At 64.7% G+C, this 23,073-nt stretch overlaps 3 protein-coding genes across 6 annotated transcripts; 1 reads left to right on the top strand and 2 right to left on the bottom strand.

The window, feature by feature from the left end:
* The first annotated feature begins 4,081 nt into the window (after window positions 1-4,081).
* Window positions 4,082-5,882, top strand: TBX10 (T-box transcription factor 10). The gene is made up of 8 exons (XM_061999558.1): window positions 4,082-4,088; window positions 4,437-4,620; window positions 4,695-4,796; window positions 4,866-5,037; window positions 5,125-5,280; window positions 5,351-5,418; window positions 5,516-5,604; window positions 5,671-5,882. Exons 1-8 carry the CDS (start codon window positions 4,082-4,084, stop codon window positions 5,880-5,882), a joined length of 990 nt encoding a protein of 329 aa, XP_061855542.1.
* A 61-nt stretch (window positions 5,883-5,943) lies between these two features.
* TCIRG1 (T cell immune regulator 1, ATPase H+ transporting V0 subunit a3) lies at window positions 5,944-16,922 on the bottom strand. Its single transcript, XM_062000598.1, has 20 exons — window positions 16,881-16,922; window positions 15,578-15,732; window positions 13,677-13,755; window positions 12,049-12,278; window positions 11,848-11,942; window positions 10,929-11,055; window positions 10,755-10,837; window positions 10,567-10,660; window positions 10,232-10,444; window positions 9,134-9,284; window positions 8,907-9,046; window positions 8,005-8,162; window positions 7,841-7,931; window positions 7,615-7,733; window positions 7,136-7,349; window positions 6,927-7,043; window positions 6,752-6,844; window positions 6,539-6,659; window positions 6,271-6,442; window positions 5,944-6,201 (listed from the first exon to the last, which is right to left on the bottom strand). The coding sequence occupies exons 2-20, from the start codon at window positions 15,692-15,694 to the stop codon at window positions 6,120-6,122; spliced, it is 2,496 nt and encodes an 831-aa protein (XP_061856582.1). The 5' UTR covers window positions 15,695-15,732; window positions 16,881-16,922; the 3' UTR covers window positions 5,944-6,119.
* A 497-nt stretch (window positions 16,923-17,419) lies between these two features.
* On the bottom strand, window positions 17,420-21,131 carry NDUFS8 (NADH:ubiquinone oxidoreductase core subunit S8). 4 transcript variants are annotated; one of them, XM_062000639.1, is made up of 7 exons: window positions 21,073-21,131; window positions 20,332-20,382; window positions 20,182-20,244; window positions 19,227-19,316; window positions 18,970-19,142; window positions 17,760-17,888; window positions 17,420-17,668 (listed from the first exon to the last, which is right to left on the bottom strand). In XM_062000639.1, the coding sequence occupies exons 2-7, from the start codon at window positions 20,369-20,371 to the stop codon at window positions 17,537-17,539; spliced, it is 627 nt and encodes a 208-aa protein (XP_061856623.1). In that variant the 5' UTR covers window positions 20,372-20,382; window positions 21,073-21,131; the 3' UTR covers window positions 17,420-17,536. The 4 variants fall into 4 exon arrangements, with proteins under 4 accessions (XP_061856623.1, XP_061856624.1, XP_061856626.1 ...); XM_062000640.1 differs by having other exon boundaries at window positions 20,332-20,379; window positions 21,073-21,108; XM_062000642.1 differs by lacking the exon at window positions 21,073-21,131 and adding an exon at window positions 20,938-21,064.
* Between the last annotated feature and the right edge of the window lie 1,942 nt (window positions 21,132-23,073).

Below are 23,073 nucleotides of genomic sequence, written 5' to 3'. Positions count from 1 at the left end.
TCTCCCCATATATCTGCGTGGCCAGAGAGAGAGAGGATGGGGATGGAGAGGAGTCACCACTCAGTGCAGGAAGCTAAACTCTTCCACTTCTTTTTAAAGGACAGCTTTCCAGGTTCCATGCCCTTTTAACCCTGCAGGAGATCTCCAGGGTGAGATCAACTTCACCCTCTTCTAGGCTCAGTTCCTCCAGAACCCAGAGTCTTGCCCTGAGCTGTTTGTGAACTAAGGTCTAGCCAAGGCTAAGCAGCAGAGTTTATCTCCAGCTGATGAAATGCAGGTGAGTGCCTTGCAGGGAGCCACCCCTGATGTGCTTGACCAAATCCTCCCTCATCATTAAGAGATTCCTGGTACCCAGGCAAAGCACAGAGGTGTTTGCTTAGAGCTGAGCCCAAGCCTTCCCCTGAAGACATGTGAAGTGATTCCCAGCTTTAATCACTGGGTATTTAAACAAGGGGAGGTGGCACCTATCCTCACAACAGTTGCTCAGCTCTCTGTTTAATGGATTTAACCCAAACTAAGGCAGCTCCTCCTGCAAGCTCAAGCTGAGCTGGCTCCAGCTGCACCCTGAGCTGCAGCATGTGCTTTCTGCAGGGGAGACACGACCACCTCGGACACAAGACCCCAAGCACATGGCAGCTGAGGTGTTACAACACTGGGGCTTGTGCAGAGTCACACAAGAGGCTTCGAGGTGTCATCTAGTCCAACCCTCCTTTGGATTGCCTCATTTCTGCTTTCTCAAGTCCAAGCAGCTCCAGTTGGAAAGCCATTTGCATCTGGAGTCCTGGAGGGTGCCACAGAGACAAGCTGAAACACCTTTCAGGGGCTGTAGCTGTAGCAGCTCCTGCCCTTTGAGAGCTGAGGGGCTCCAAAGCCACTGGCAGCTAATCAGCATGATGAGGTGCAAGGTGCCAGCCGGGTCACTGCCAGTTCATCATGGCCCAGCAGCAAAGAAAGGAGTTACCCTGCTGGCTGCTCCTTCCCCTGGCTGTAACTCTCCTCCTGGAGCCACACAGGGTGTTTTCCCTCTCATGGGTCAAGTGCTAACCCCGACACAAGTCCGTGAGGGCCGTCAGGAGCAGCTGGTCTCCCCGACACAGCCAGCTCTGCTTGTGCAAGGGGCAAAAGTGCTTTTGGTTTCGAGTGTGGCAGCTCTGGCAGGAAGCCCCAAGGAGCAGAGCGGTCGTGCTGTGGCCACAGTTGGAGACTCTGAGAGGTTTTATTCCCCTTATGTGGTGCTGAAGGCAAGTTGGACACAGAGGCGTTGAGTGTTGTCACTGCAGCGAGGGGAGATGCTCTGGGGACTGTGGAGGAAGCTCTGTGACCCCTGTCAGGGCACAAGAAGGAATGGATAATGTCATATTCTTTTTGATGCCAGCAGCAAGTGTTTCCACGGGCTTCACACGGCAGGGGAGGGTAAAGCTCAGGCTTCCCATCCTCAGTGTGCAACTGGGAACTTCCAGTCAGAAACAAGAGGAGGGAAAGCAACCCTGTGAGGGGAACCAAACACTGAAAAAGGGGGCAGGGAGGGTGTGAAACCTCTGTCCTGGGTGGTCCCCGAGGCTCAGAGGGACAACGGTGGCTGTGCTGGAGACAGGGCTGCCAGGGCTCCTGCCACGGGAGGATCAGCACAGCCCCTCCTGGGCAGGGTGTCCCCTGATAAGAGAGGTAGGGGAGCACAAACAGGCTGGGAGGGTGTTTGATAGAGCTGGCCAGGCCACCAACCCTCAGCTGGGTTAAAGAATAACCAGGGAATGATCAGGAAGCTCTGGGAACACAGAAGGATTCGGCTGCTTGACCCTGGGTGCAATAAACCAGCAAAGGCTCTTGCTCCTGACTGGATTTAATCTGAGCAGCTTCTCCCTCCAAGCCCACGTCTCTGGGATTGCCCTTGGTACATCCTCTGCTCACTCTTCTCTCCATCCTCTGCCTGGAGAGGGCTTCCAGGGGCATCTGCTGCTTAGTCCCACCGAGGAAAGCCCACAAGGGAAAAAGGAGAGGTGCCCAAAACTGGAAGGAAAGTGGTGGGAAGGATCAGCTGAGGAGAGTGACAAGGGACTGAGAGGGGGAAAAGGCTCCTTCTGAAGGGATGAAGGGAAGCCCCAGGGCTGCCATTGTCTCTGATGGTGGTTCCCAAGCCCAACAGAAGACGTGCTGAACCTCTTCCTACAGCCTTTTCACACCCAGCGGAGCGCCTGGCACCACTGACCTTGTCCCCAGCTCTGGCTCAGCTCCTGCAGGACTGTCCCCCTCAGCTCCCTGATGCCAAACACGGTGCTTGTGGAGCTGCTGCTGCCTGTGAAATGCTCAAAGGGTGGAAGATGGGGAGGTTGTTCTGTGGTTTGCTCTGAAAAAGAGCCCAAAGCCCCCTTGTTCACTCAAGTTGGGGTCATCTCCTCTAGTTGCTGCTTCCCCGGACTAAGCAGCACAAAGAAAACGACCAGCTCTGGGCTTTGTCACTCTCCTGGGTGTGCCAAGGGCAGCAGAAACCACTCAGGGGTAAGGGCAGAGGGTGGATTTTGCAGGATGGGAACTGACTTTGCTGCAGAAAGCACTGACCCACAGCTCCTGCTGGGGCAAGAGGCTGAAACCCCCCCCAGAGCCACACACGAAGGGACAACGAATGCGCCACAGATCGGCACCAGAGTTCAGCCACATCTGGGCAAGCAGAAACCAAACAGTGGGGTTGGGTTAGACATCAGCTGGGATGCTGAGAAGTGATGCTCTACAGCCTTGGAGCCAGAGGCTGCCCTCAGTGCACGGCTGGGGGCAAACCCCTGCTCTGGGCACCTTTTTGGGGGTTTAAAACCCTTCCAGGGCTGGATCCTCACCTTTCTTTATCTCTACAGAAGGGCAAATCGGCTGCAGAGCGCGGTGTGATGCTGCACACCAGCCCTGGCTGCTGCTGCTGCTGCTGCTGCCTGGGGCTGAGCCCCCTCCATCCTCCTCCCCGCTGTCAGAGCTGCCTCTCGCACCTTCTCATCTCGGCGCTCGATAGCGGCCCCGCGGCCCCGGCGCGGCTGACAGCGGGAGATGGATGGGGCTGCGCCAGCACCGCGGGGCACGGGACACGGGGCTGGGAGGGACGTGGGGAGCTTGGCAAGGTGCTCCCTCCCAGCTCCCAAAAGCCAGTCCTGCCCAAAGCCCTGGCACGCAGCCGCTGGGGCAGCGCAGGGGAGCCAGAGGGCTTCCTCTCCATGGGAAGGGTCGAAGCACCGACCCCAAAGCAGAAGTGAGGGCTGAGTGCCCCCAGGTTGGAGGCAACAAAGCAGGGGAGGCGTTTCAGCCCTTGCCCAGTGCCATCATGGCTGGGGTAGAGCCAGTGACAGGCAGCCATCAGCACCCCTGTGAGGATGTCCATCCCACATCCCCCCAGCCTACCCAAACACGCTCCCAGAGCGGGTAATGACCCACTGGCTCCATTGCAGCTGGAGGGGAGTGGGGGGCTCTGGAGTGGACCCTCTGTTCATCCCCCCCCCTCTCCCCACAGCCCCCTGCATCACCTCCCCACACGTGTCCCATCCAGCTCCCACTGTCAGGTCAGGCTGGAGGGGGCCACGGGAACCAGGGCAGAGACAGGGCCAGCGTTTGGGGTGGGTGCAGGGGAGGGGAGAAGCCTTTCGCTGCCCCCTCCTCGGAGCTGCAGAGGCTCTGCACCAGCAGCCAGCACGTTGCAGGTGCCTCCACATCTCAAGGTGGCTTTTCATAGCGGGTGTTGACGGCGGCTGCCACGTGCCAGGAGGGGCTTTGCCCGGGGGGGACAGGGGCAGAGCAGCCCCCCAGCTCCCCCTCCCTGCTCAGATGTGTGACAGGGACCCCCAGGAGAGCCGTCCCTCCCCAGCACAGGGCACCCCGAGGTCCGGCCGTCCCGGGGCCAGCGCTCGCCTCCCGTCCGTCAGCAGCAGGGCTGGGGGAAGGGGGCTGTGCTCCAGCCCCCGAGGACCACAGCAGCTCCAGCCCCCGCGTCTCCACCCCCGAGCTGGTCCATAAAACCCTCGGCAGGCTGCGGGGCCGGGCTGGAGCTGGGCTGCAGAGGGGTCCCAGCCGCCACCGAGCCAGAGCCACCGACACCTCCAGCCCAGCCATGGCAGGTAACAGCCCCCCTCGGACCCAGCACCGGGGAGGGCGCAATGGGGGGGCTGGGGGGGGTATGGTGGGGGGCTGCTCCCGCATCTAGGGTGCAGGACAAGGGGAAAGGGACTCTTGTCAAAGAGGCTGAGCTGTTTCCCTGAGAGGGGTGTCAGCCCCTGTGCCAGGCTGCCCAGGCAGCTGGGGCAGTGCCCAGCCCTGGAGGGACCCCAAAGCCGTGGGGCTGAGGTGCTGAGGGCTCAGGGGGTGCTCTCCAGCAGCTCCAAGCGCTTCTCCAACCCACCCACTCTGTGATTCTGTGGCGACTCTAGGGTCAGAACCCTCCCCCACACCCCCTTACCCTTCCACAGCCTTCCTGGGGGGGCCGGGCGAGGGCCCCCACTGCAGCCCCAGCCTGGGCTGGGCCGGCGAGGAGCCCGGCAGCGGCGGCAAGAACCGGCGCGTGTGCCACGCCGCGGCACGGCTGGAGATGGGCGGCCTCTGGGAGGAGTTCAACCGCCTGGGCACCGAGATGATCGTCACCAAGGCGGGCAGGTGGGTACAGGAGAGGGGCAGGGGCTCGGCCAGGCTTGGGGGGACACCTCCTTCCCCCCCTTTTCTCCCCGCAGGAGGATGTTCCCCACTTTCCAGGTGAAGCTGTCGGGGCTGGACCCGTCGGCCGACTACGTCCTGCTCATGGACTTCATCCCCCTGGACGACAAGAGATACAGGTGGGGAGGGAGCGACGGGGGCAGAGAGGGGCCGGATCCCGCGGTGCTCACCCCCTGCTCGCCCCACAGGTACGCCTTCCACAGCTCCTCCTGGCTGGCAGCGGGCCGGGCTGACCCTGCAGCCCCCGGCCGCGTGCACTTCCACCCCGACTCGCCGGCCAAGGGCGCTCAGTGGATGCGGCAAATCGTCTCCTTCGACAAGCTCAAGCTCACCAACAACCTCCTGGATGACAACGGCCACGTGAGGCCCCGGGGCTGGGGACGGGCTGGGGGGCGGTGTGTGTGTGTGGGGGGGGGTCCTGCTCACCTCTCCCTTCTCCCTCCCCAGATCATCCTCAACTCCATGCACCGCTACCAGCCCCGTTTCCACGTGGTGCTGGTGGACCCGCGCCGCGACAGCGAGCGCTTCGCTCACCAGAACTTCAAGTCCTTCAGCTTCCCCGAGACGCAGTTCATGGCGGTCACAGCTTACCAGAACCACAGGGTGAGCCCCGGGGACAGGGGGACCCCCACGTCCCGCCCCGGGGACCCCCTGACTCCGCTCCCCTCTGCAGATCACCCAGCTGAAGATCGCCAGCAACCCCTTCGCCAAGGGCTTTCGGGATGGGGACCCCGAGCCGTGGTGAGGACCCTGCCCCCCATCCCTGACACCACAACGGGGGGGGCTGCCCCCTGAGCCCCCCCTGAGCCCCCCTGAGCTCCCCCCGTCTCTCCTGCAGGTGTGGGGTGGCCGCAGGGTCCCTGCTGGGCGCGATGCCCCGTGCCCGGGCCACGGCGCTGCCCTCCCGCCCCGAGAAGCAGGACAAAGGTAGGGGGGCTGAGGGGGGAGCCGAGGAGGGGGCTGACCCCCTCCTGCTGTCCCTGCCCCCTGCAGGGGCTCCCCGCAGCCGTGGGGCACTGACCCCCGCCGTGCCCCCACCACCCACCCCGCCAGCGCCTCCCCCGGCTTTCCCCGAGCTGCCCGTGCCCCCCTTCCAGCCCCTCACCTGCCCCCCCGGCATCTACGTGGGGGCCAAGCCCCCCACCCTGCCCTACCCCCTGCCCACCTTCCCCCCGCTCAGCCCCTACAGCTATGGGCAGCAATGAGGGCAGGGGGCACCCCCATCCCCCCCGGGACCCCCCACGGCACAGCACGGCGACGCGGAGCCACGGGGACGGCTTTATTGGCTGCCAGGGAGGGGATGGGGAGGACGCTGCCCCCCAGCCCCCGGGGGTTTGGAGGAGGGGAACCATCTCAAGGGGGGTGGTGTGGGGTTGGGTCCAGCCGATGCTCTGAGCCCACCCCACCCCAGCACCCATCCACGGGGAGGGGGGTGGGCACAGCTACTCCCAGGCGTCGGGCGCAAAGGCGAAGGGGCACAGCTTGTACCCGGCGCCCACGTAAAACTTGTTCTGAAACTCCACCCTGCCGAGGACAAAGGGTGGGTGAGGGGAGGGAGGGGGGAAATCAGCCTCCCCCCGCCGGTGGGCTCACCAGTGCAGGCGCAGGGCGTGGAGGAAGGCGGAGAGCCCCTCCATCACCAGCAGGATGGCCACGGTCAGCGCGGCGAAGGCGGCGAAGACGGGCACCAGCACCACGCCGCCCACGTAGCTCAGCCACACGAAGCCGTTGCGCATCACCATGCTCCACAGCACCTCCGACAGCTCTGGGGTGGGACATGGGGGAGGTGGGATATGGGGGGGAAGGGGTGAGGCTCTGGGGGCGGCTCCCGGGGAGGGGGGTAGCTGGGAGGGGGACTCACGGGCATGGGCCAGGCTGAGAGCCCAGAGGCGCAGGTAGGACGCGGTGTTGGAGACGCAGCCCAGGCAGAACTCGATGGTGTGGATGGCCTGGTGCATGAACACCTCAGCAAAGTCCCAGTGCTGCAGAGATGGAGTGGGGACAAGGGACATCAGCCAGGAACCACCCCCACCACCACCACCACCATCACCCTTCAACCCAGCGCCCCTCTCACCTCGGCCTCGGCGCCGTGCCCACCGCTCTCCACGTCCTCCTCGGTGGCGTTGACGGAGTTACCGGCCTCCTGCCCCTCCAGCAGCGGCTCCCGCTGAACGGGGACGGCACAGGCGGTGAGACCCCTCCCCACCGCACCCCCCAGAGCCCCACCAGAGCCCCCAGCCCAGGCTCACCATGGCACAGCCCCGCCTCGCCGCCCGCCGCTGGCAGCACAGGTAGAGCGGCGTCCCCAGGAGCAGGACGGGCACCGACGCCAGCGCCAGCACCACCAGCACCATCTGCAGCGGCTCCTGCAGCACCGGGACAGCGGCTCCTCCAGCACTTGGCCACCCAAGGCCTGTGAGTCCCCCCCACCCCGGGGCTGCTCCTGGCCAGGACTCACCTGTCCCTGGAAGAGCGGGAGGTTGCCGGGGTTGGAGGCGAAGAGGAACATGTCGATGAAGTGGATGAGGATGCTGGGTGCCGCCTGGGAGTTGGTGGTGTTGAACTTGAGCCACTTGTAGAAGATGAGGAAGACGAGGTAGCCAAAGAGAGCCAAGAGGAAAACCATCTCGGGCAGGAGCTCCAGCACCAGCCGGTGCCGCTGCTTGAAGTGCCTGGGTGGGGGGACGTCGGCCACGCTCAGCGACGCACCCTCGGCTCCCTCCCACCCTCCTCCAGGACCCCCACCCACCCACCAGCCCCAGTTTCCATCCCCAGGCACCCTCAGCTCCCTCCCACCCTCCTCCAGGACCCCCACCCACCCACCAGCCCCAGTTTCCCCCCCAAGCACCCTCGGCTCCCTCCCACCCTCCTCCAGGACCCCCACTCACCCACCAGCCCCAGTTTCCCCCCCAAGCCACAAAGCCCACGGACACTCACACGTGGTTGAAGGCTCCCAGCAGGATGCCGAAGCCCATGTGCACGATGCCCAGCACCACCGACATCTTCATCTTGAAGGAGTTGAGGAAGTTGAGGTGGTTGGTAGCCAAGCTCCAGATCTGGCAAGGACAAGGTGGGTGAGACTCTGGGGCCCACCCCAACCAAGGCGTCCCACCCCAACCAAGGGGTCCCACCCCAACCATCCTCTTCCCCACAGCACACTCACTGGGTCGATCCCGAAAGGATACGGCCCTTGGAAGACACCGGTGACGTTGGGGTCCAGGGTGAGGGAGGGGTGGGTGGCGAGGTAGTCGGAGCTGTGGGCAGAGAGAGGGGGAGTCAGTGCTGGTGGGGACACAGGCAGGGTTCAGGGGGGGCTGAGAGCCCCACCTCCAGGAGGAGTGGTTGGCCATGGCGGCCACGCTCCAGCCCGAGGGGAAGATGACGGTGGCTTTGCTGAAGCACTCGTTGTAGATGAAGCCGGTGTAGATGGAGAAGGCTCCCATGAGCAGGATGAGGTAACGCCCCTCGAAGAAGGTCTGCCAGATCTGGTGGGGGCAAACGTGGTTCCCGTGTCCCACACCACCTCCCCTGCCCCATACTGTCCTTGTCCCACTCCACCATCCCCATCCAACCTCACCATCCCCATCCCACCTCACCATCCCCATCCCACACCATCAACCCTATCCTGTCCCATCATCCCCATCCCACACCACCAACCTTATCCCATCCCACCATCCCCATCCCATACATCCAATCCCATCCCACCATCCCCGTCCTGTCCCATCATCCCCATTCCATCCCACCATCTCCATCTCACACCATCAACCCTATCCTGTCCCATCATCCCCATCCCACCTCACCATCCCCATCCCACACCATCAACCCTATCCTGTCCCATCATCCCCATCCCACACCACCAACCTTATCCCAACCCACCATCCCCGTCCTGTCCCATCATCCCCATTCCATCCCACCATCCCCATCTCACACCACCAACCCCATCCTGTCCCATCATCCCCATCCCATACATCCAATACCATCCCACCATCCCCATCCCGTCCCACCATCCCCATCCCGTCCCACCATCCCCATCCCACACCTCCACTCCCAATTTGTCCCATCACCTTCATCCCACACCTCCAACCCCATCCTGTCCCACCATTCCCACCCTGTACCTCCATCCCTTCCCCATCCCACCCCACCCCATCCCATCCCATCCCATCCCATCCCATCCCATCCCATCCCATCCCATCCCATCCCATCCCATCCCATCCCCGTGCCCTCCTCACCTCGTTGCTGGCCTGCTTCAGGCTGGGGCTGTTCTCATACACCACCATCCAGAGAGCAAAGAGGAACATGAGCAGCCCGTGCCCCACGTCCCCAAACATGATGGCAAAGATGAAGGGGAAGGTGATGATGGCATAAGGCGCTGCGGGAGCACGGGGGGCACGTCACACGGGCTGGCATCCCCCCCAGCCCTGGCATGCAGCACGGACGGGCACAGGGTTGGCTTTACCTGGGTTGACCTCCTGGTAACTGGCCACCCCGTAGGCATCCACGATGCTCTGGAAGCCGGCGGTGAACTTGTTGGTGCGGATGAGGGTGGGGGGACTGAGGGAGCTGGGGACGCGCTGCACGAAGCACTCCACGCTCGAGCCGCTCTTGTACTGCGCGGAGAGCGCCCGGTGCCTCAGCCACGGGGGCAGCAACGGGCACAGGGGACACGGGAACCACCGGTGTGGGCACAGGGGACACTGAAACACCACTGGTGTGGGCACAGGGGACACTGGGACACCACTGGTGTGGGGGCAGGGGACACTGAGCAATCCCAGCATGGGGACACTGAGCAATCCCTGGTGTGGGGACATGGGACACTGAGATACCACTGGTATAGGGACATGGGACACTCAGCAATCCCAGCATGGGGACATGTGACACAGGAACCAGTGGTGTGGGGATATGGGACACTGAGCAAATCCAGTATGGGGACATGGGACACTGAGAAACCATTGGCATAGGGGCATTGGGACACTGAGAAACCATGGTGTGGGGACACTGAGCAAGTCCAGCATGGGGACGTGGGGACACTGAGTAATCCCTGGTGTGGGGACATGGGACACTGAGAAACTACTGCATAGGGACATGGGACACTGAGCAATCCCAGTATGGGGACACTGAGCAACCCCTGGTATGGGGACACTGGGCAATCCCAGCATGAGCACACAGGGACACTGAGCAACTCCTGCCATGAGGACACAAGGACACCAAGCAACCCCGGCACAAGGACATGGGGACGCCAAGCAACCCCTGGCCTGAGGGCACAGGGACACAGGGACACCAAGCAACCCCTGGCACAAGGACACGGGGACACTGACCAACCCTGGCACAAGGACACTGGGACACTGACCAACCCTGGCACAAGGACACTGGGACACTGACCAACCCTGGCACGAGGACATGGGGACACTGAGCAACCCTGGCACGAGGACATGAGGACACCAAGGCAAGCCCTGCCACCAGGACACTGGGACACCCAGAAACCTCTCGCACGAGGACAGTTGGGGACGCTTGAGTGACCTCTGGCACGAGGCCACGGGGACCCCGCGGCACCCACCGATCCCTGGCGCAGGGCCTCCTGCACCTGGGCGAGGTCCCTGACGGGGCACCAGACCTCGGCGATGAGGCACTTCTGGGTGACATCGAAGCTGCACTGGTTGAGGACGAGGTAGATGGCCTTCATCTTCTGCACCTGCACCCTCCAGGCTGGCAGGGCCAGCGCCACCTTGTCCAGCACCTGCGCCAGGTACTGCTCCGTCTCCTCCAGCACCTGAGGGCGGGCGCCGTGGGTCAGGGACGGGGTCAGGGATGGGGTCGGGGATGGGGTTGGGATGGGGTTGGGATGGGGTTGGGATGGTCCTGGCTGTGGGCCATGCCCAGCCCCCAGCTCACCACGCTGAGCTCCTGGATCTGGCTGTGCAGCCCGCTCACGGTGTCGGCCCGGCTGGCCTCGCTCTCCGGGTAGGGGTACACGTGGCAGTGGAAGCTGGGACGGAGGGACTGGGCTGTGCTGGGGGCTCTGGGGCAACCCCCAGCCTGTGCTTAAATAAACCTCGGTGTGCCCAGCCCCGGGGCCTCACCAGTCCGAGATCTTGCGGATCTTCTGCCCGATCTGCTCGCCCCAGCAGGAGATGAGGAAGATGACCCAAGTGATGCTCTCGCCCTGGGGACAGCGGAGCCCACGTCAGCCCCCACCAGCCCAACCTCCTCCCCCGTTCCCCTCCTGCCGTCCCCAGCCCCGCTGCCCTGCTCACCGTGGCCGGGTCCTCCATGGGCTCGGGCATCTCCACGAAGCTGGCCACCAGGTAGCCGCGGCAGGCTCGCCACAGCAGCCGCTCGAAGGCGCTCACCCGCCACGGGTGGATGACCCCGGCCACGAAGCTGCAGGGACACGGCCCCACGCTGCTGCCCCTGCCCCACGCTGCTGCCCCTGCCCCACAGCCAGGCCCTGCCCCACGGCTCATCCCCACACACAGCGATGCCCCACGGCCAGGCCACTGCCCCACAGCACATCTCCAAGCACGACCCCACACCCTGACCCCACTATTCCTGTCCTATGGCCATGCCCATGTCCAACCCTGACCCCAGACCCTGATCCTCCATGCCACTGTCCCACAGCCCATCCCCAACCCTGACCTCAGACCCTGATCCTCCATTCCTGCCCCACAGCCCATCTCCAATCCCTACCCCAGACCCTGATCCTCCATTCCTGCCCCACAGCCCATCTCCATCCCTTACCCTAGACCCTGACCCCACTATTCCTGTCCCACAGCCCATCCCCAACCCTGACCCCAGACCCTGATCCTCCATTCCTGCCCCACAGCCCATCCCCAACCCTGACCCCAGACCCTGATCCTCCATTCCTGCCCCACAGGCCATCCCCAACCCTCACCCCAGACCCTGATCCTCCGCTACCATCCCACAGCCCATCTCCAACCCTGACCCTGACCCTGATCCCCCATTCCCATCCCACAGCCCATCTCCAACCCTGACCCTGACCCCTCCATTCCTGCCCCACAGCCCACGTCCATCCCTCATCCCACAGCTTTCCCAGCTGCCCCATGGCCGAGCCACTGCCCCCCAGCCCCTCCCCAACCTTCACCCCCCATCCCTGCCCCGTGGCCGCCTCATTGCCCCACAGCCCTCGCCCCCAGCCGTGCCCCCGTCCCTCACCTGATCTTGCGCTCGAGGTGCCGGTGCAGCGCGGGGTCGAGGCCGGGCTCCAGCTCCGAGAGCGCGTGGGGCCGCGGCGGGGAGCCCGGCGGAGCCTGCAGGGGCGGGCAGCGGGGACGTGAGGCCGGGGGCTGCGGGGCGCCCCCGGGACGCCCCCGGGACGGCGGGGACACCCGTCCCTCCCCCCGGCCCCGGACGCACCGCGGGGCTGGTGAAGCGCCGCCCCTCGCGCAGCACGTGCAGGTAGCGGCGCAGCTGGCAGAGGCGGCCGCGCAGCGACGCGCGGTTGCGGGTGACCTCCCGCAGCTCCTGCGCCAGGCGCTCGGCCTGTTCCTGCAGCCGCAGCGCTTCCCGAGCCAGCGGCGCGCCAGGAGCCTCCCGGCACCGAGCCGGCGCCCGCCCGGCCTCGCGCAGCTCCTGCTGCAGGAACGCTGGGACACCACACACAGACGGACACACAGAGACAGACAGACACACACACACGGAGACAGACAGACAGACGGACACACACACACATGGAGACAGACGGACACACACACAGAGACACACGGAGACAGACGGACAGACACACACAGAGACAGACGGACACACACACACGGACACACAGAGACAGACGGACAGACGGACACACACACATGGAGACAGACGGACACACGGACACACATACATGGAGACAGACGGACACACACACAGAGACACATGGAGACAGACGGACAGACACACACACACAGAGACAGACGGACACGCACACACGGAGACAGACGGACAGACGGACACACAAACACGGAGACAGACGGACAGACGGACACGCACACACGGAGAGAGACGGACACACACACACGGAGACACAGAGACAGACAGACACACAGACGGACACACAGACACACATAGAGACAGACATACACACACACAGGGACACACAGAGACAGACACACAGGGACACACAGAGACAGACGGACACACAGACACGCACAGACACACATAGAGACAGACGGACACACACACAGGGACAGACAGACATACACATGGACACACATAGAGACAGACACACACACAGACAGACACATACACACACACACGGACACACAGACACACAGAGACAGACACACACACACGGACACACATAAAGACAGACGGACACACACAGAGGGACACACAGACACGCACACAGAGACAGATAGACACACACACACACAGAGACAGACATACACACACACATGGACACACAGAGACAGACAGACACACACACAGGGACACACGGACACAGACACACATGAACACACACACACAGAAAGACACACAGACACACAGAGACAGAGACACACATAGACACACAGACACAGAGACAGACAGACAGACACACACAGACAGAGAAGTTGAAGGGAGTGCTCAGGGAGTCACCCCCCACCTCCCCACAAACAGCCCCCCAGGTCCTGCCCCAGCACTCATGGAATCACAGTGGTGGGGGGTTGGAAGGGACCCCCAGAGCTCACCCAGCCCAACCCCCTGCAGGAGCAGCTCCCACCTAGATCAGGTCACACAGGAACGTGTCCAGGGGGGTTTTGGAGACCCCCAAGGAAGGAGCCTCCACAGCCTCCCTGGGCAGCCTGGGCCAGGGCTCCCTCACTGAAACACTGAAGCAGTTTCTCCTTATGTTCCAGTGGAACTGTTTGTGTTCCAGCTCCATCCCATCACCCCTTGTCCTGCTGCTGGGTACCACAGAAATCAGTGCTGCCCCAAGCTCCTGACACCCACCATTCAGACACTTATAAACATTAATGGGATCCCCCCTCAGCCTCCCCAGGGCTGCAGCCTCTCCCCTCACTCACTGAAGGTTTTCTCCATCTCCTCGCAGCGCCGCACCTCGCCGACGAAGCGCCGCTGGAAGGGGCTCACGGTGGGGTTCAGCTGCCAGAGCAGGGGGGACACGGTCATGGCACAGCCCCGGAGGGGTGGGGAGGGTCCAGCAGCCCCAGCAAACGTGGCTCAGCATCATGCCACAGCCCTCGGGATGCAGGGCAGCACAAACCACACACCCCCTGCACCCAGAGACCCCCAAACCCAGTCCCTTGCACCCACAGCACCCCAAACCACCCACACCCTCCACCCAGAGACCCCCAAACGCAGTCCCTTGCACCCACAGCACCCCAAACCACTCACCCCCTGCACCCAGAGACCCCCAAACGCAGTCCCTTGCACCCACAGCACCCCAAACCACCCACACCCTGCACCCAGAGACCCTCAAACCCAGTCCCTTGCACCCACAGCACCCCAAACCACTCACCCCCAGCACCCAGAGACCCCCAAACCCAGGCCCTTGCACCCACAGCACCCCAAACCACTCACCCCCAGCACCCAGAGACCCCCAAACCCAGGCCCTTGCACCCACAGCACCCCAAACCACTCACCCCCTGCACCCAGAGACCCCCAAACCCAGTCCCTTGCACCCACAGCACCCCAAACCACCCACACCCTGCACCCAGAGACTCCCAAACCCAGTCCCTTGCACCCACAGCACCCCAAACCACCCACACCCTGCACCCAGAGACTCCCAAACCCAGTCCCTTGCACCCACAGCACCCCAAACCACCCACACACTGCACCCAGAGACCCCCAAACCCAGTCCCTTGCACCCACAGCACCCCAAACCACACACCCCCTGCACCCAGAGACCCCCAAACCCAGTCCCTTGCACCCACAGCACCCCAAACCACCCACACCCTGCACCCAGAGACCCCCAAACCACCCAAAACCAGTCCTTTGCACACATCCAGCCCAAACCACCCACACCCTGCACCCAGAGACCCCCAAACCACCCAAAACCAGTCCTTTGCACACATCCAGCCCAAACCACCCACACCCTGCACCCAGAGACCCCCAAACCACTCACTCCCTGCACCCAGAGCCCTCCAAACCACCCAAACCCAGGCCCTTGCACCCACAGCACCCCAAACCACCCACACCCTGCACCCAGAGACCCCCAAACCCAGTCCCTTGCACCCACAGCACCCCAAACCACTCACCCCCTGCACCCAGAGACTCCCAAACCCAGTCCCTTGCACCCACAGCACCCCAAACCACTCACCCCCTGCACCCAGAGACCCCCAAACCACCCAAAACCAGTCCTTTGCACACATGGCAGCCCAAACCACCCACTCTGCACCCACAGCACCCCAAACCACTCCACTCCTGTACCCAGAGCCCCTCAATCCATTAAAACCCATTTCCTTGCACCCATGGCACCCCAAACCATCCCAACTCACCCAGACCAACCTCTTGCACCCCTAAAGCACCCACCCCAAACCCCCAGCACCCTGAGCACCCCAACCACCCAAACTCACCCCCTGCCCCCAAACCCACCCAAACCAACCCCCCTGCACCCCCAAAGCACCCACCCTAAACCCCAGCACCCTGAGCACCCCAAACCACCCAAACTCACCCAGACCAATCCCTTGCACTCCCAAAGCACCCGCCCCAAACCCCAGCACCCAGAGCAACCCCAACCACCCAAACTCTCCCAGACCAACCCCTTGCACCCCTAAAGCACCCACCCCAAACCCCCAGCACCCTGAGCACCCCAAACCACCAACACTCATCCCCTGCCCCCAAACCCACCCCCCTGCACCCCCAAAGCACCCACCCAAAACCCTCAGCACCCTGAGCAACCCCAACCCTCTCAGCCCAAGCCCGCTGCCCCCAGAGCACCCCAACCCCCCCAGCCCCCACGTACGTCCCTGAACTCGAGCAGCCCGCGCTCGCCCAGCTCGCTGACACAGCTGTACGCCGAGGCCGAGTGCAGGAAGAGCTGGGCCAGGCAAACCTCCTCGCTGCGGAACAGGGAGCCCATGGCGGGGCACGAGAGCTGCCGGCGCGCAGGGGCAGAGGCTGGGGGTGCGGGCAGAGGGGAGCGGTAAACGGAGAGGGCTTTGGGGGGCAGAAGGAGCAGGGGGGTTGGGGACAGAAGGAGGGGGTTTGGGGGGGAGAAGGAGCAGGGGGGTTGGGGGGGAGAAGGAGCAGGGGGTTTGGGGGACAGCAGGAGGGGGTTTGGGGGTCAGGAGCAGGGGGTTTGGGGACAGAAGGAAGGGATTTGGGGGACAGAAGGAGCAGGGGGTTTGGGGACAGTAGGAGCAGGGGGTTTGGGGGACAGAAGGAAGGGGTTTGGGGACAGAAGGAGGGGATTTGGGGACAGAAGGAGCAGGGGGTTTGGGGACAGAAGGAGCAGGGGGTTTGGGGGTCAGAAGGAAGGAGTTTGGGGGCAGAAGGAGGGGGTTTGGGGGCAGAAGGAGGGGGTTTGGGGGCAGAAGGAGCAGGGGGTTTGGGGGCAGGAGGAGGTTTGAAGGGCAGAAGGAGGGGGGTTAGGGGCAGAAGGAGGGGGTTTGGGGGGCAGAAGGAAGGAGTTTGGGGGGCAGAAGGAAGGAGTTTGGGGGGCAGAAGGAGGGGGTATGAGGGGCAGAAGGAGAAGGTTTAGGGGCAGAAGGGGGGGTTTGGGGGCAGGAGGAGGTTTAGGGTCAGAAGGAGGGGGTTTGGGGGTCAGAAGGAGGGGGTTTGGGGTTCAGAAGGAGGAGGTTTGGGGGGCAGAAGGAAGGAGTTTGGGGGGCAGAAGGAGGGGGTATGAGGGGCAGGAGGAGGTTTAGGGGCAGAAGGGGGGGTTTGGGGGCAGGAGGAGGAAGGTTAGAGGCAGAAGGAGGGGATTTAGGGGGCAGAAGGAGCAGGGGGTTTGGGGGCAGGAGGAGGTTTAGGGGCAGAAGGAGGGGGTTTGGGGGTCAGAAGCAGAGGGTGAGTGCGCTGGGGGTGGCGGTGACCCCGGCGGGCAGCGGAGCCGGCGTGCGCCCGGAGCCGTGGCCAGGGGAAGTGCCCGTTGGAGCCGGCCCCGCTCGCCCCGCAGCGCCGCTCGCAGCACGGTTCCCAGCCCCGCCCCCAGCCCCGCTCCGCTGCGGGCGGGACACGGCGCATCCCCGCGCCCCGGCCCGGACACCGCGCCGAGCGCACCCCGGACCCCTCCCCGCCCCCGCCGCGTAACCGCCCGCCCCTACCCGGGAACGCGGCGCCGGCCGGGCTCGGCCCTTCCTCTTCCTCTTCCCCCCAGGAAGGGCCCGGTCGCGGGGAGGGAACCGGCCCGACCGGCCCCGCCGCCCCCCCGGGTCCCACCGAGCCGGGGCCGCCCCCAAACCCGCCCCAAACAGCACCGCGACGGCCCCTCCCGCCATCCCCGCAGGGCCACCGGACCCCTCTCCCCTGCTGCCCCGGGACAGGCAGGGACCCCCCAAGCCCCCTAAGTACCTCCTCAGCCCCCCATCCCTCCCCGAGCCCCCTGGCACTGCCCCTCACTCCCCGCCTGCCCCCTCTCCATCTCACACCTTTCCCTGCTCCCCACCTCTTTCCCTTTCCCACCCCCAGGACCTTTGTCCCCGAGAATGGCACACAACCCCTGTCCCCATCCCACACCCTCCTCCCCAGCCAGGACCCCCTTCCCCAGCCCCGGGGGGCTCAACCCCCTTCCTTCCCCAGCCCCGGGGGGCTCAACCCCCTTCCCCAGCCCCGGCGCTGCAAAGGAAGAGACACGGAGAAAGGGTGAGGAAGGGGCCGGCGCCTCCAGCGCGGGTGAGGTGGGGGGAGGCAGAAAGCTCCAACCCCCGAGCCCGTTTATTTGGGGAGAGGGGAGGGGAGGGGAGGAGGCGGGCAGGGGGCGTCACCGGTACAGGTAGTCAGCCTGGATGTTGGCAGCGATCTCGGCCTCCCACTTGTCGCCGTTGTTGAGCAGCTTCTCCTTGTTGTACAGCAGCTCCTCGTGCGTCTCGGTGGAGAACTCGAAGTTGGGGCCCTTGATGGGGTGGGAGAGGGTTTGCCTTCACTCAGCCGGGGCAGGGAGGGAGGGAGGGAGGGGGTCTGGCTGCCGCAGGGCCCTGGCTCACCTCCACGATGGCATCCACGGGACAGGCCTCTTGGCAGAAGCCGCAGTAGATGCACTTGGTCATGTCGATGTCGTAGCGGGTGGTGCGGCGGCTGCCGTCGGCGCGGGGCTCGGCCTCGATGGTGATGGCCTGTGGTGGGGAGATGGAGGGGAAAACACCATCAGCCCCTGCTCTGGGGAAACAAACACCCCCAGCTGCAGGAGGATCACTCCCATCACAGGATCGTTTGGGTTGGGAAAGGCCTTGGAGATGCTGGAGCTCACCCCCTGCCCAGCCCAGCGCTGAGCCACGGCCTCAGCACCTCAGCACCACGGCTCTGGGGTCCCTCCAGGGCTGGGCACTGCCCCAGCTCCCTGGGCAGCCTGGCACAGGGGCTGACACCCCTTCAGGGAAACAGCTCAGCCTCAGCTCCAGCCTCAACCTCCCCTGGGGCAGCTGCAGCCCCTTTTCCCCTTGTCCTGTGGCTCATGGCTGGGAAGAGACTGACACCCCCCTGCCTGGGCTCCTGTGCCCCTCCTCTCCTTGCTCAGCTGCAGGGGGTGGCTGCTCTGGGTCCTGCCTCCCAAACCCTCAGCTTCTGGGGCAAAAGTGGGGAGCTGGAGGCCGTGGGGTGGTGAGGCTGCAGGTGTTGAGCCCAGCCCCGTGCTGAGAGGAGCCTCAGCACCAGCCCTTTGCTCCCCACCCTGGGCTGTGGGGCTGGATGTCGTAACAAGGTCCCACAACCATAGAACTGGTTGAGTGGAAAAGCCCTTGGAGCTGCTGGAGCCCAGCCCCTGCCCAGCCCAGCACTGACCCAGGGCTGTGGAGTCCCTCCAGGGCTGGGCACTGCCCTAGCTCCCTGGGCAGCCTGGCACAGGGGCTCACACCCCTCTCAGGGGAACAGTTCAGCCTCAGCTCCAACCTCAACCTCCCCTGGGGCAGCTGCAGCCCCTTTCCTCGGGTCCTGTCACTCAGGAGCAGAGCCTGACCCCAGCTCCCTGCAGCCTCCTGTGAGGGAGTGTCAGAGGGTGCTGCTGTCTGCCCTCAGCCTCTTTTACAGCCTCCACACCCCCATTCCCTCAGCCCCTCCCCAGCACCCTCGTGCTCCAGCCCCTTCCCCAGCTGCAGCCCCTCACTGTCCCTGTGGCAGCGAGTGAGGGGCCCAGCGCTGATTCCAGCCCTGGAGCTGCAGCCTCCCCAGGGCCCAGCCCAGGGGCAGAGGAGGGCTGACCTGTGCAGGGCACACGGCCTCACAGAGCTTGCAGGCGATGCACCTCTCCTCCCCTGAGGGGTAGCGCCGCAGCGCGTGCTCCCCCCGGAAGCGCGGGCTCAGGGGACCCTTCTCAAACGGGTAGTTGATGGTGGCCGGCTCCCGAAAAAGGTAACTCAGAGTCATGGCCAGGCCTGGGAAACGGAGAGGGGAGGGTCAGAGCAGGTCTGGGGGGAGGCTGGCACCCCCAGGGGCACCCAGGGAGCTCCAGGACTCACCTCGGATGAGCTCCGTCCACAGCAGGGTCTGCGCAGCCCGGTCCGTGATGGAACGCATGTCCATGGCCGGCTCCTGGACATTGACGTACTCTGCGGGCAGGGGGAGGCTGTGCCCACCCTCTGCCCACCCCTCAGGGGCTCAGGAAGCTGTGCCCACCCTGTGACACCCCTGACACGTGCTGTGCCCACCCCGAGCGAGAGGGTTGTGCGGAGGCAGCCTTGGGACAGGAGGAGAAAGGAGGTGGGAAGAGGGTGCTCTGGGTGCTGGGGGTGAGTGGTTTGGGGGTGCAGGGAGGTTGGTCTGGATGGGTTGGGGGTGCTCTGGGTGCTGGGGGTTTGAGGTGAGTGGTTTGGGGGTGCAGAGGGGTTGATTTGGGTGGGTTTGGGTGGTGGGATGGGTGTAGGTGGCTTGAGGTGCTCTGGGTGTGTTCAGGTACGCTGGATACTGGGAGAGTGGGTGTTTTGGGGTGCTGTGGGTGGGTTTGGGTGCAGGTGGTTTGGGATGCTCTGGGTGCAAGGGGGTTGATCTGAGTGGGTTGAGGTGCTGTGTGTTTGAGGTGGGGGGTTTGGAGGTGCAGGGGGGCTGGTCTGGGTGTGTTTGGGGTGCCATGGGTGCAGGGGGGCTGGTCTGGGTGGGTTTGGGGTGCCATGGGTGCAGAGGGGCTGGTCTGGGTGGGTTTGGGGTGGGGGGTTTGGAGGTGCAGGGGGCTGGTCTGGGTGTGTTTGGGGTGCCATGGGTGCAGGGGGGCTGTTTTGGGTGTGTTTGGGGTGCCATGGGTGCAGGGGGGCTGGTCTGGGTGTGTTTGGGGTGCCATGGGTGCAGGGGGGCTGGTTTGGGTGTGTTTGGGGTGCCATGGGTGCAGGGGGGGCTGGTTTGGGTGTGTTTGGGGTGCCATGGGTGCAGGGGGGGCTGGTTTGGGTGCAGGGGATGGGAGGCCAGCACAGCCCTACTCACTGTAGGTGTCCCTCAGGGGGCTGGTGCTGAGCAGACGCAGGTAGCCCAGAGGGGCTGGTGAGCCTGGGGGAAGGGGACAGACAGAGAGAGGGGTCAGGGGTGCTTTGGCTAGAGGACAGGGGGGCTTGGGGGGCTCAGGGTGACCCTCACCTGCGTGGGCAGCCCGGTAGAGCAGACGCAGCGCCGCCATGTCTAGTCCTGCTGCAGAGGGGCCCAGCCTGACGCTCGCTGCCAGCCCAGCAACCTACTGGGGGGTCTGGGCCCCCCTTCCCACCGGGGAGCTGGGCCTCCCGACCCCCCGCCAGAAGAGACCCAGGCCCCCTCCTCCTGCAAGGCACCCACCTATCCTCCCCCTCCCTGCGAGGGACAGAGGTTTGCCACCCCCAACAAGGACACAGATGCCCCGTCACGCCCCCCGTGCCCCACAGACCCCCGTCATACCCTCTCCCCGCTCCAAGGCACACAGGCACAGTCCAAGGCATCCTCTGCTCCCCCTCACGACACTCAGGTGCTTTAAATCCCTCCCAAAACAGACCCACACATCGTATCCACCCCCCGCCCCAAACCGACCCCGGGCGCCCCGTTCCCTCCACACCCAGGACCCCCTCCCAGACGGACTCCTACGTCCCATCGCCCCCCAGCAGCGGGCCCGGCTGTCCTTCCCCCACGGCCCCCAGGGCCCAAGCGGCTCCCCCCGCTCCCCAGGCCCCAACCCCCCAGTGACCCCCGCAGGCCCCATGACCGAGCCGCCCTGACCCCCGGGCGCCCCGCAGCCGGCGGGGCCGGCCGTCTCTCCCTCAGGCGTGGTGTTCGGGGGCCGCCAGGAGCCACCCCGAGCTCCCGGGGCCGCGGCGGGGCCCGCGGGCCGCCCCCCGGCCTCTCCCCGCTCACCTCCCCCAAGGACCGGCCGTCCTGCCCGCGGCCCGGCCCCCGGCGCGCACTGCGCATGCGCGAGCGGCCGCGTCACCGCGCACCCGGAGGGGCGTTGCTTAGGGGAGGGGGCGGGGCTTGGGGCGAAGGGCTCGCTCTCCTATTGGCTGTTCCGGCCGCGGGGCGGGCGGCGATTGGGCGGGTGCGAGAGGGGGCGTGGCCGCGGCGGCAGCGTGTGTGTTGCGGGGCTCAGGCTGGCGGGAGAGGGGACGGGGAGGGATGGGGGAGCGAGGGGCTGGGGGCATGTCCCAGCACCCAGGTGGCAAAGGGAGGAAAAGGGGGGGAAAAGGGAAGGTGCAGATTTTGGGGGCTGTTTGTGCAGGGTGTTTTTGGGCAGAGTGAGCTGAGAGAGCAGGGAGGAGATCCACCGCTGCTCAGCCTGGGAAAGGGGGAGAGCAGGAGGCAAAGGCTTCCAGAGGTTGTGCCCAGCGGGGCAGGAGGAGATGGAGGGAACCTGAGGGGTGGGGGAGCGTGGGAGCAGCACAGGCCCGTGGCTTGGCACATCAGCAGGAGGAAGACCAAGGTGGAATCTGGGAGAAAGCTTATGGCACAGGCACAGATGTGTTGGGTGTCTCTTCCAAGGAAAAGGGAACCTCGGGCAGATGAGGAAGCACAGTCAGGAGCCATCAGGCTGCTGGGGTGGGTGGGGGGCTGGAGATGTGGGGCTGGTGCCAGGGTCTGTGTGGGGCTCTATAAGAGGAGACCAGAGAGACCCAGAGCCTGGTACCACAAAAGAAAGAAGCAGCAGCTACCAGGGAGAGGATGGGAGGAGGTGCCCAACCTGTCTCTGAGAATAGTTAGGGTTTGAAAAGCCCTTTTGAGCTCCTGGAGTCCAGAACAGAGAAGGAACACCCAACACGGGGTGAAGCTCCACTGGAGCATCACATCAACCCTCTGTGCAGGCAGGCCCTCCAGCCCCTGAGCCCCCAGTTCCCAGCCCTCTCTCACCTTGCCCGTGTCTGCAGCCGTGGCCTCCAGGATGTCCTGCTGCTTCTCCTCCCAGGAGCCTCCAGCTGAGCCACCCTGTACTCCGTGGGCTGTGTCCTCCTTGAGAGCCAGGCTGCTTGCAGGCAGCTCACCAGCTCCTGCTGTGGGACAGAGGTATCAGAGGGATTACAGCCCCAGCCTGGCCTGCAATGAGGGAGAGGAGCCCCACATCACCCCACCACACCAGAGCCCACCTGCCTCCCTTCCACCCCTTCTCACCTCATGGCACTGCTGTCCACTCTTCCCTTTCCATCAGCATCGCCACCATCATCACCCCCAGGGAGCTGCTGGGTGCCAGGCTGTGGGGAGATGCTGCCAGTCTCCATGGCCCTGAGGGAGCAGCTCAGGGCTGGCCATGGCACCTTGGCAGCTAACAGGCTGCTTCACCCAGAGGAGGTGGCCTCAAGGAGCCTGGTCAGCACCTTGAAACCACAGCCAGGACCTTGCTGAGCCGTGGGGCCGGGGGTGCAGGCAGGGTGCAGGCAACCCAAGTCTCCACTACAACCTGCTGTCTCCTCCTCTGGGGGCAGCCTGCCAGCTTCCTGCTCTGCCCCTTGGCTGTCTGCCCTGCCACACATCACCACTGGCCCTGCTCCAGCCCAAACCACTTGGGATGCAAAACTCAGCCCAGAATCCTGCCTGGGGCACCCCGCTGCCAGGCAGCCAGCGGGCACAGCGCAGCGGAGGTGGGACACAACCACTCCAGTGGTGTGGCTGAGGGTGGCACTGGCAGGATGGGGATGGTGGGGGGGGGGGGTCTCTGGGCAGCCACCCCCAGAGCTGGGCTGCCCCAGGAGACACGAGGTGAGGCAGGATTGCTCAGTGCAAAGGCTTTACTACAGACAGGGTTACACAGAGGGAAAAGCAAGAGAGGAGGGAGCGAGGGCCACCAGAGGAAAGGTCCATGGAAGGGGAGGTGGGGCTGACTGTGGGGCCTCAGCCCCAGGGGGGGAATGTTTCTCTGGTGGGAAGAGA

The sequence above is a fragment of the Colius striatus genome, chromosome 7 (assembly GCF_028858725.1).
Source record: "Colius striatus isolate bColStr4 chromosome 7, bColStr4.1.hap1, whole genome shotgun sequence".
NCBI classification, from domain to species: domain Eukaryota; kingdom Metazoa; phylum Chordata; class Aves; order Coliiformes; family Coliidae; genus Colius; species Colius striatus.
Note: the sequence above shows the minus strand (reverse complement) of the source record. Positions and strands in the feature narration are given on the sequence as shown.

Coding starts and splice junctions, on each gene's coding strand:
- TBX10 (XM_061999558.1), top strand. Junction 4,621..4,694: donor ATCGTCACCAAGGCGGGCAG/GTGGGTACAGGA, acceptor TTCTCCCCGCAG/GAGGATGTTCCCCACTTTCC. Junction 5,038..5,124: donor TCCTGGATGACAACGGCCAC/GTGAGGCCCCGG, acceptor CTCCCTCCCCAG/ATCATCCTCAACTCCATGCA.
- TCIRG1 (XM_062000598.1), bottom strand. CDS start 15,694: ATGGGCTCCCTGTTCCGCAGCGAGGAGGTTTGCCTGGCCCAGCTCTTC. Junction 11,056..11,847: donor CACCTCGAGCGCAAGATCAG/GTGAGGGACGGG, acceptor GTGTCCCTGCAG/CTTCGTGGCCGGGGTCATCC. Junction 10,661..10,754: donor ATCCGCAAGATCTCGGACTG/GTGAGGCCCCGG, acceptor CCTCCGTCCCAG/CTTCCACTGCCACGTGTACC.
- NDUFS8 (XM_062000639.1), bottom strand. CDS start 20,371: ATGGCGGCGCTGCGTCTGCTCTACCGGGCTGCCCACGCAG. Junction 19,317..20,181: donor CCCCCTGAGGGACACCTACA/GTGAGTAGGGCT, acceptor CCCTGCCCGCAG/AGTACGTCAATGTCCAGGAG. Junction 17,889..18,969: donor AGGCCGTGTGCCCTGCACAG/GTCAGCCCTCCT, acceptor TCCCCACCACAG/GCCATCACCATCGAGGCCGA.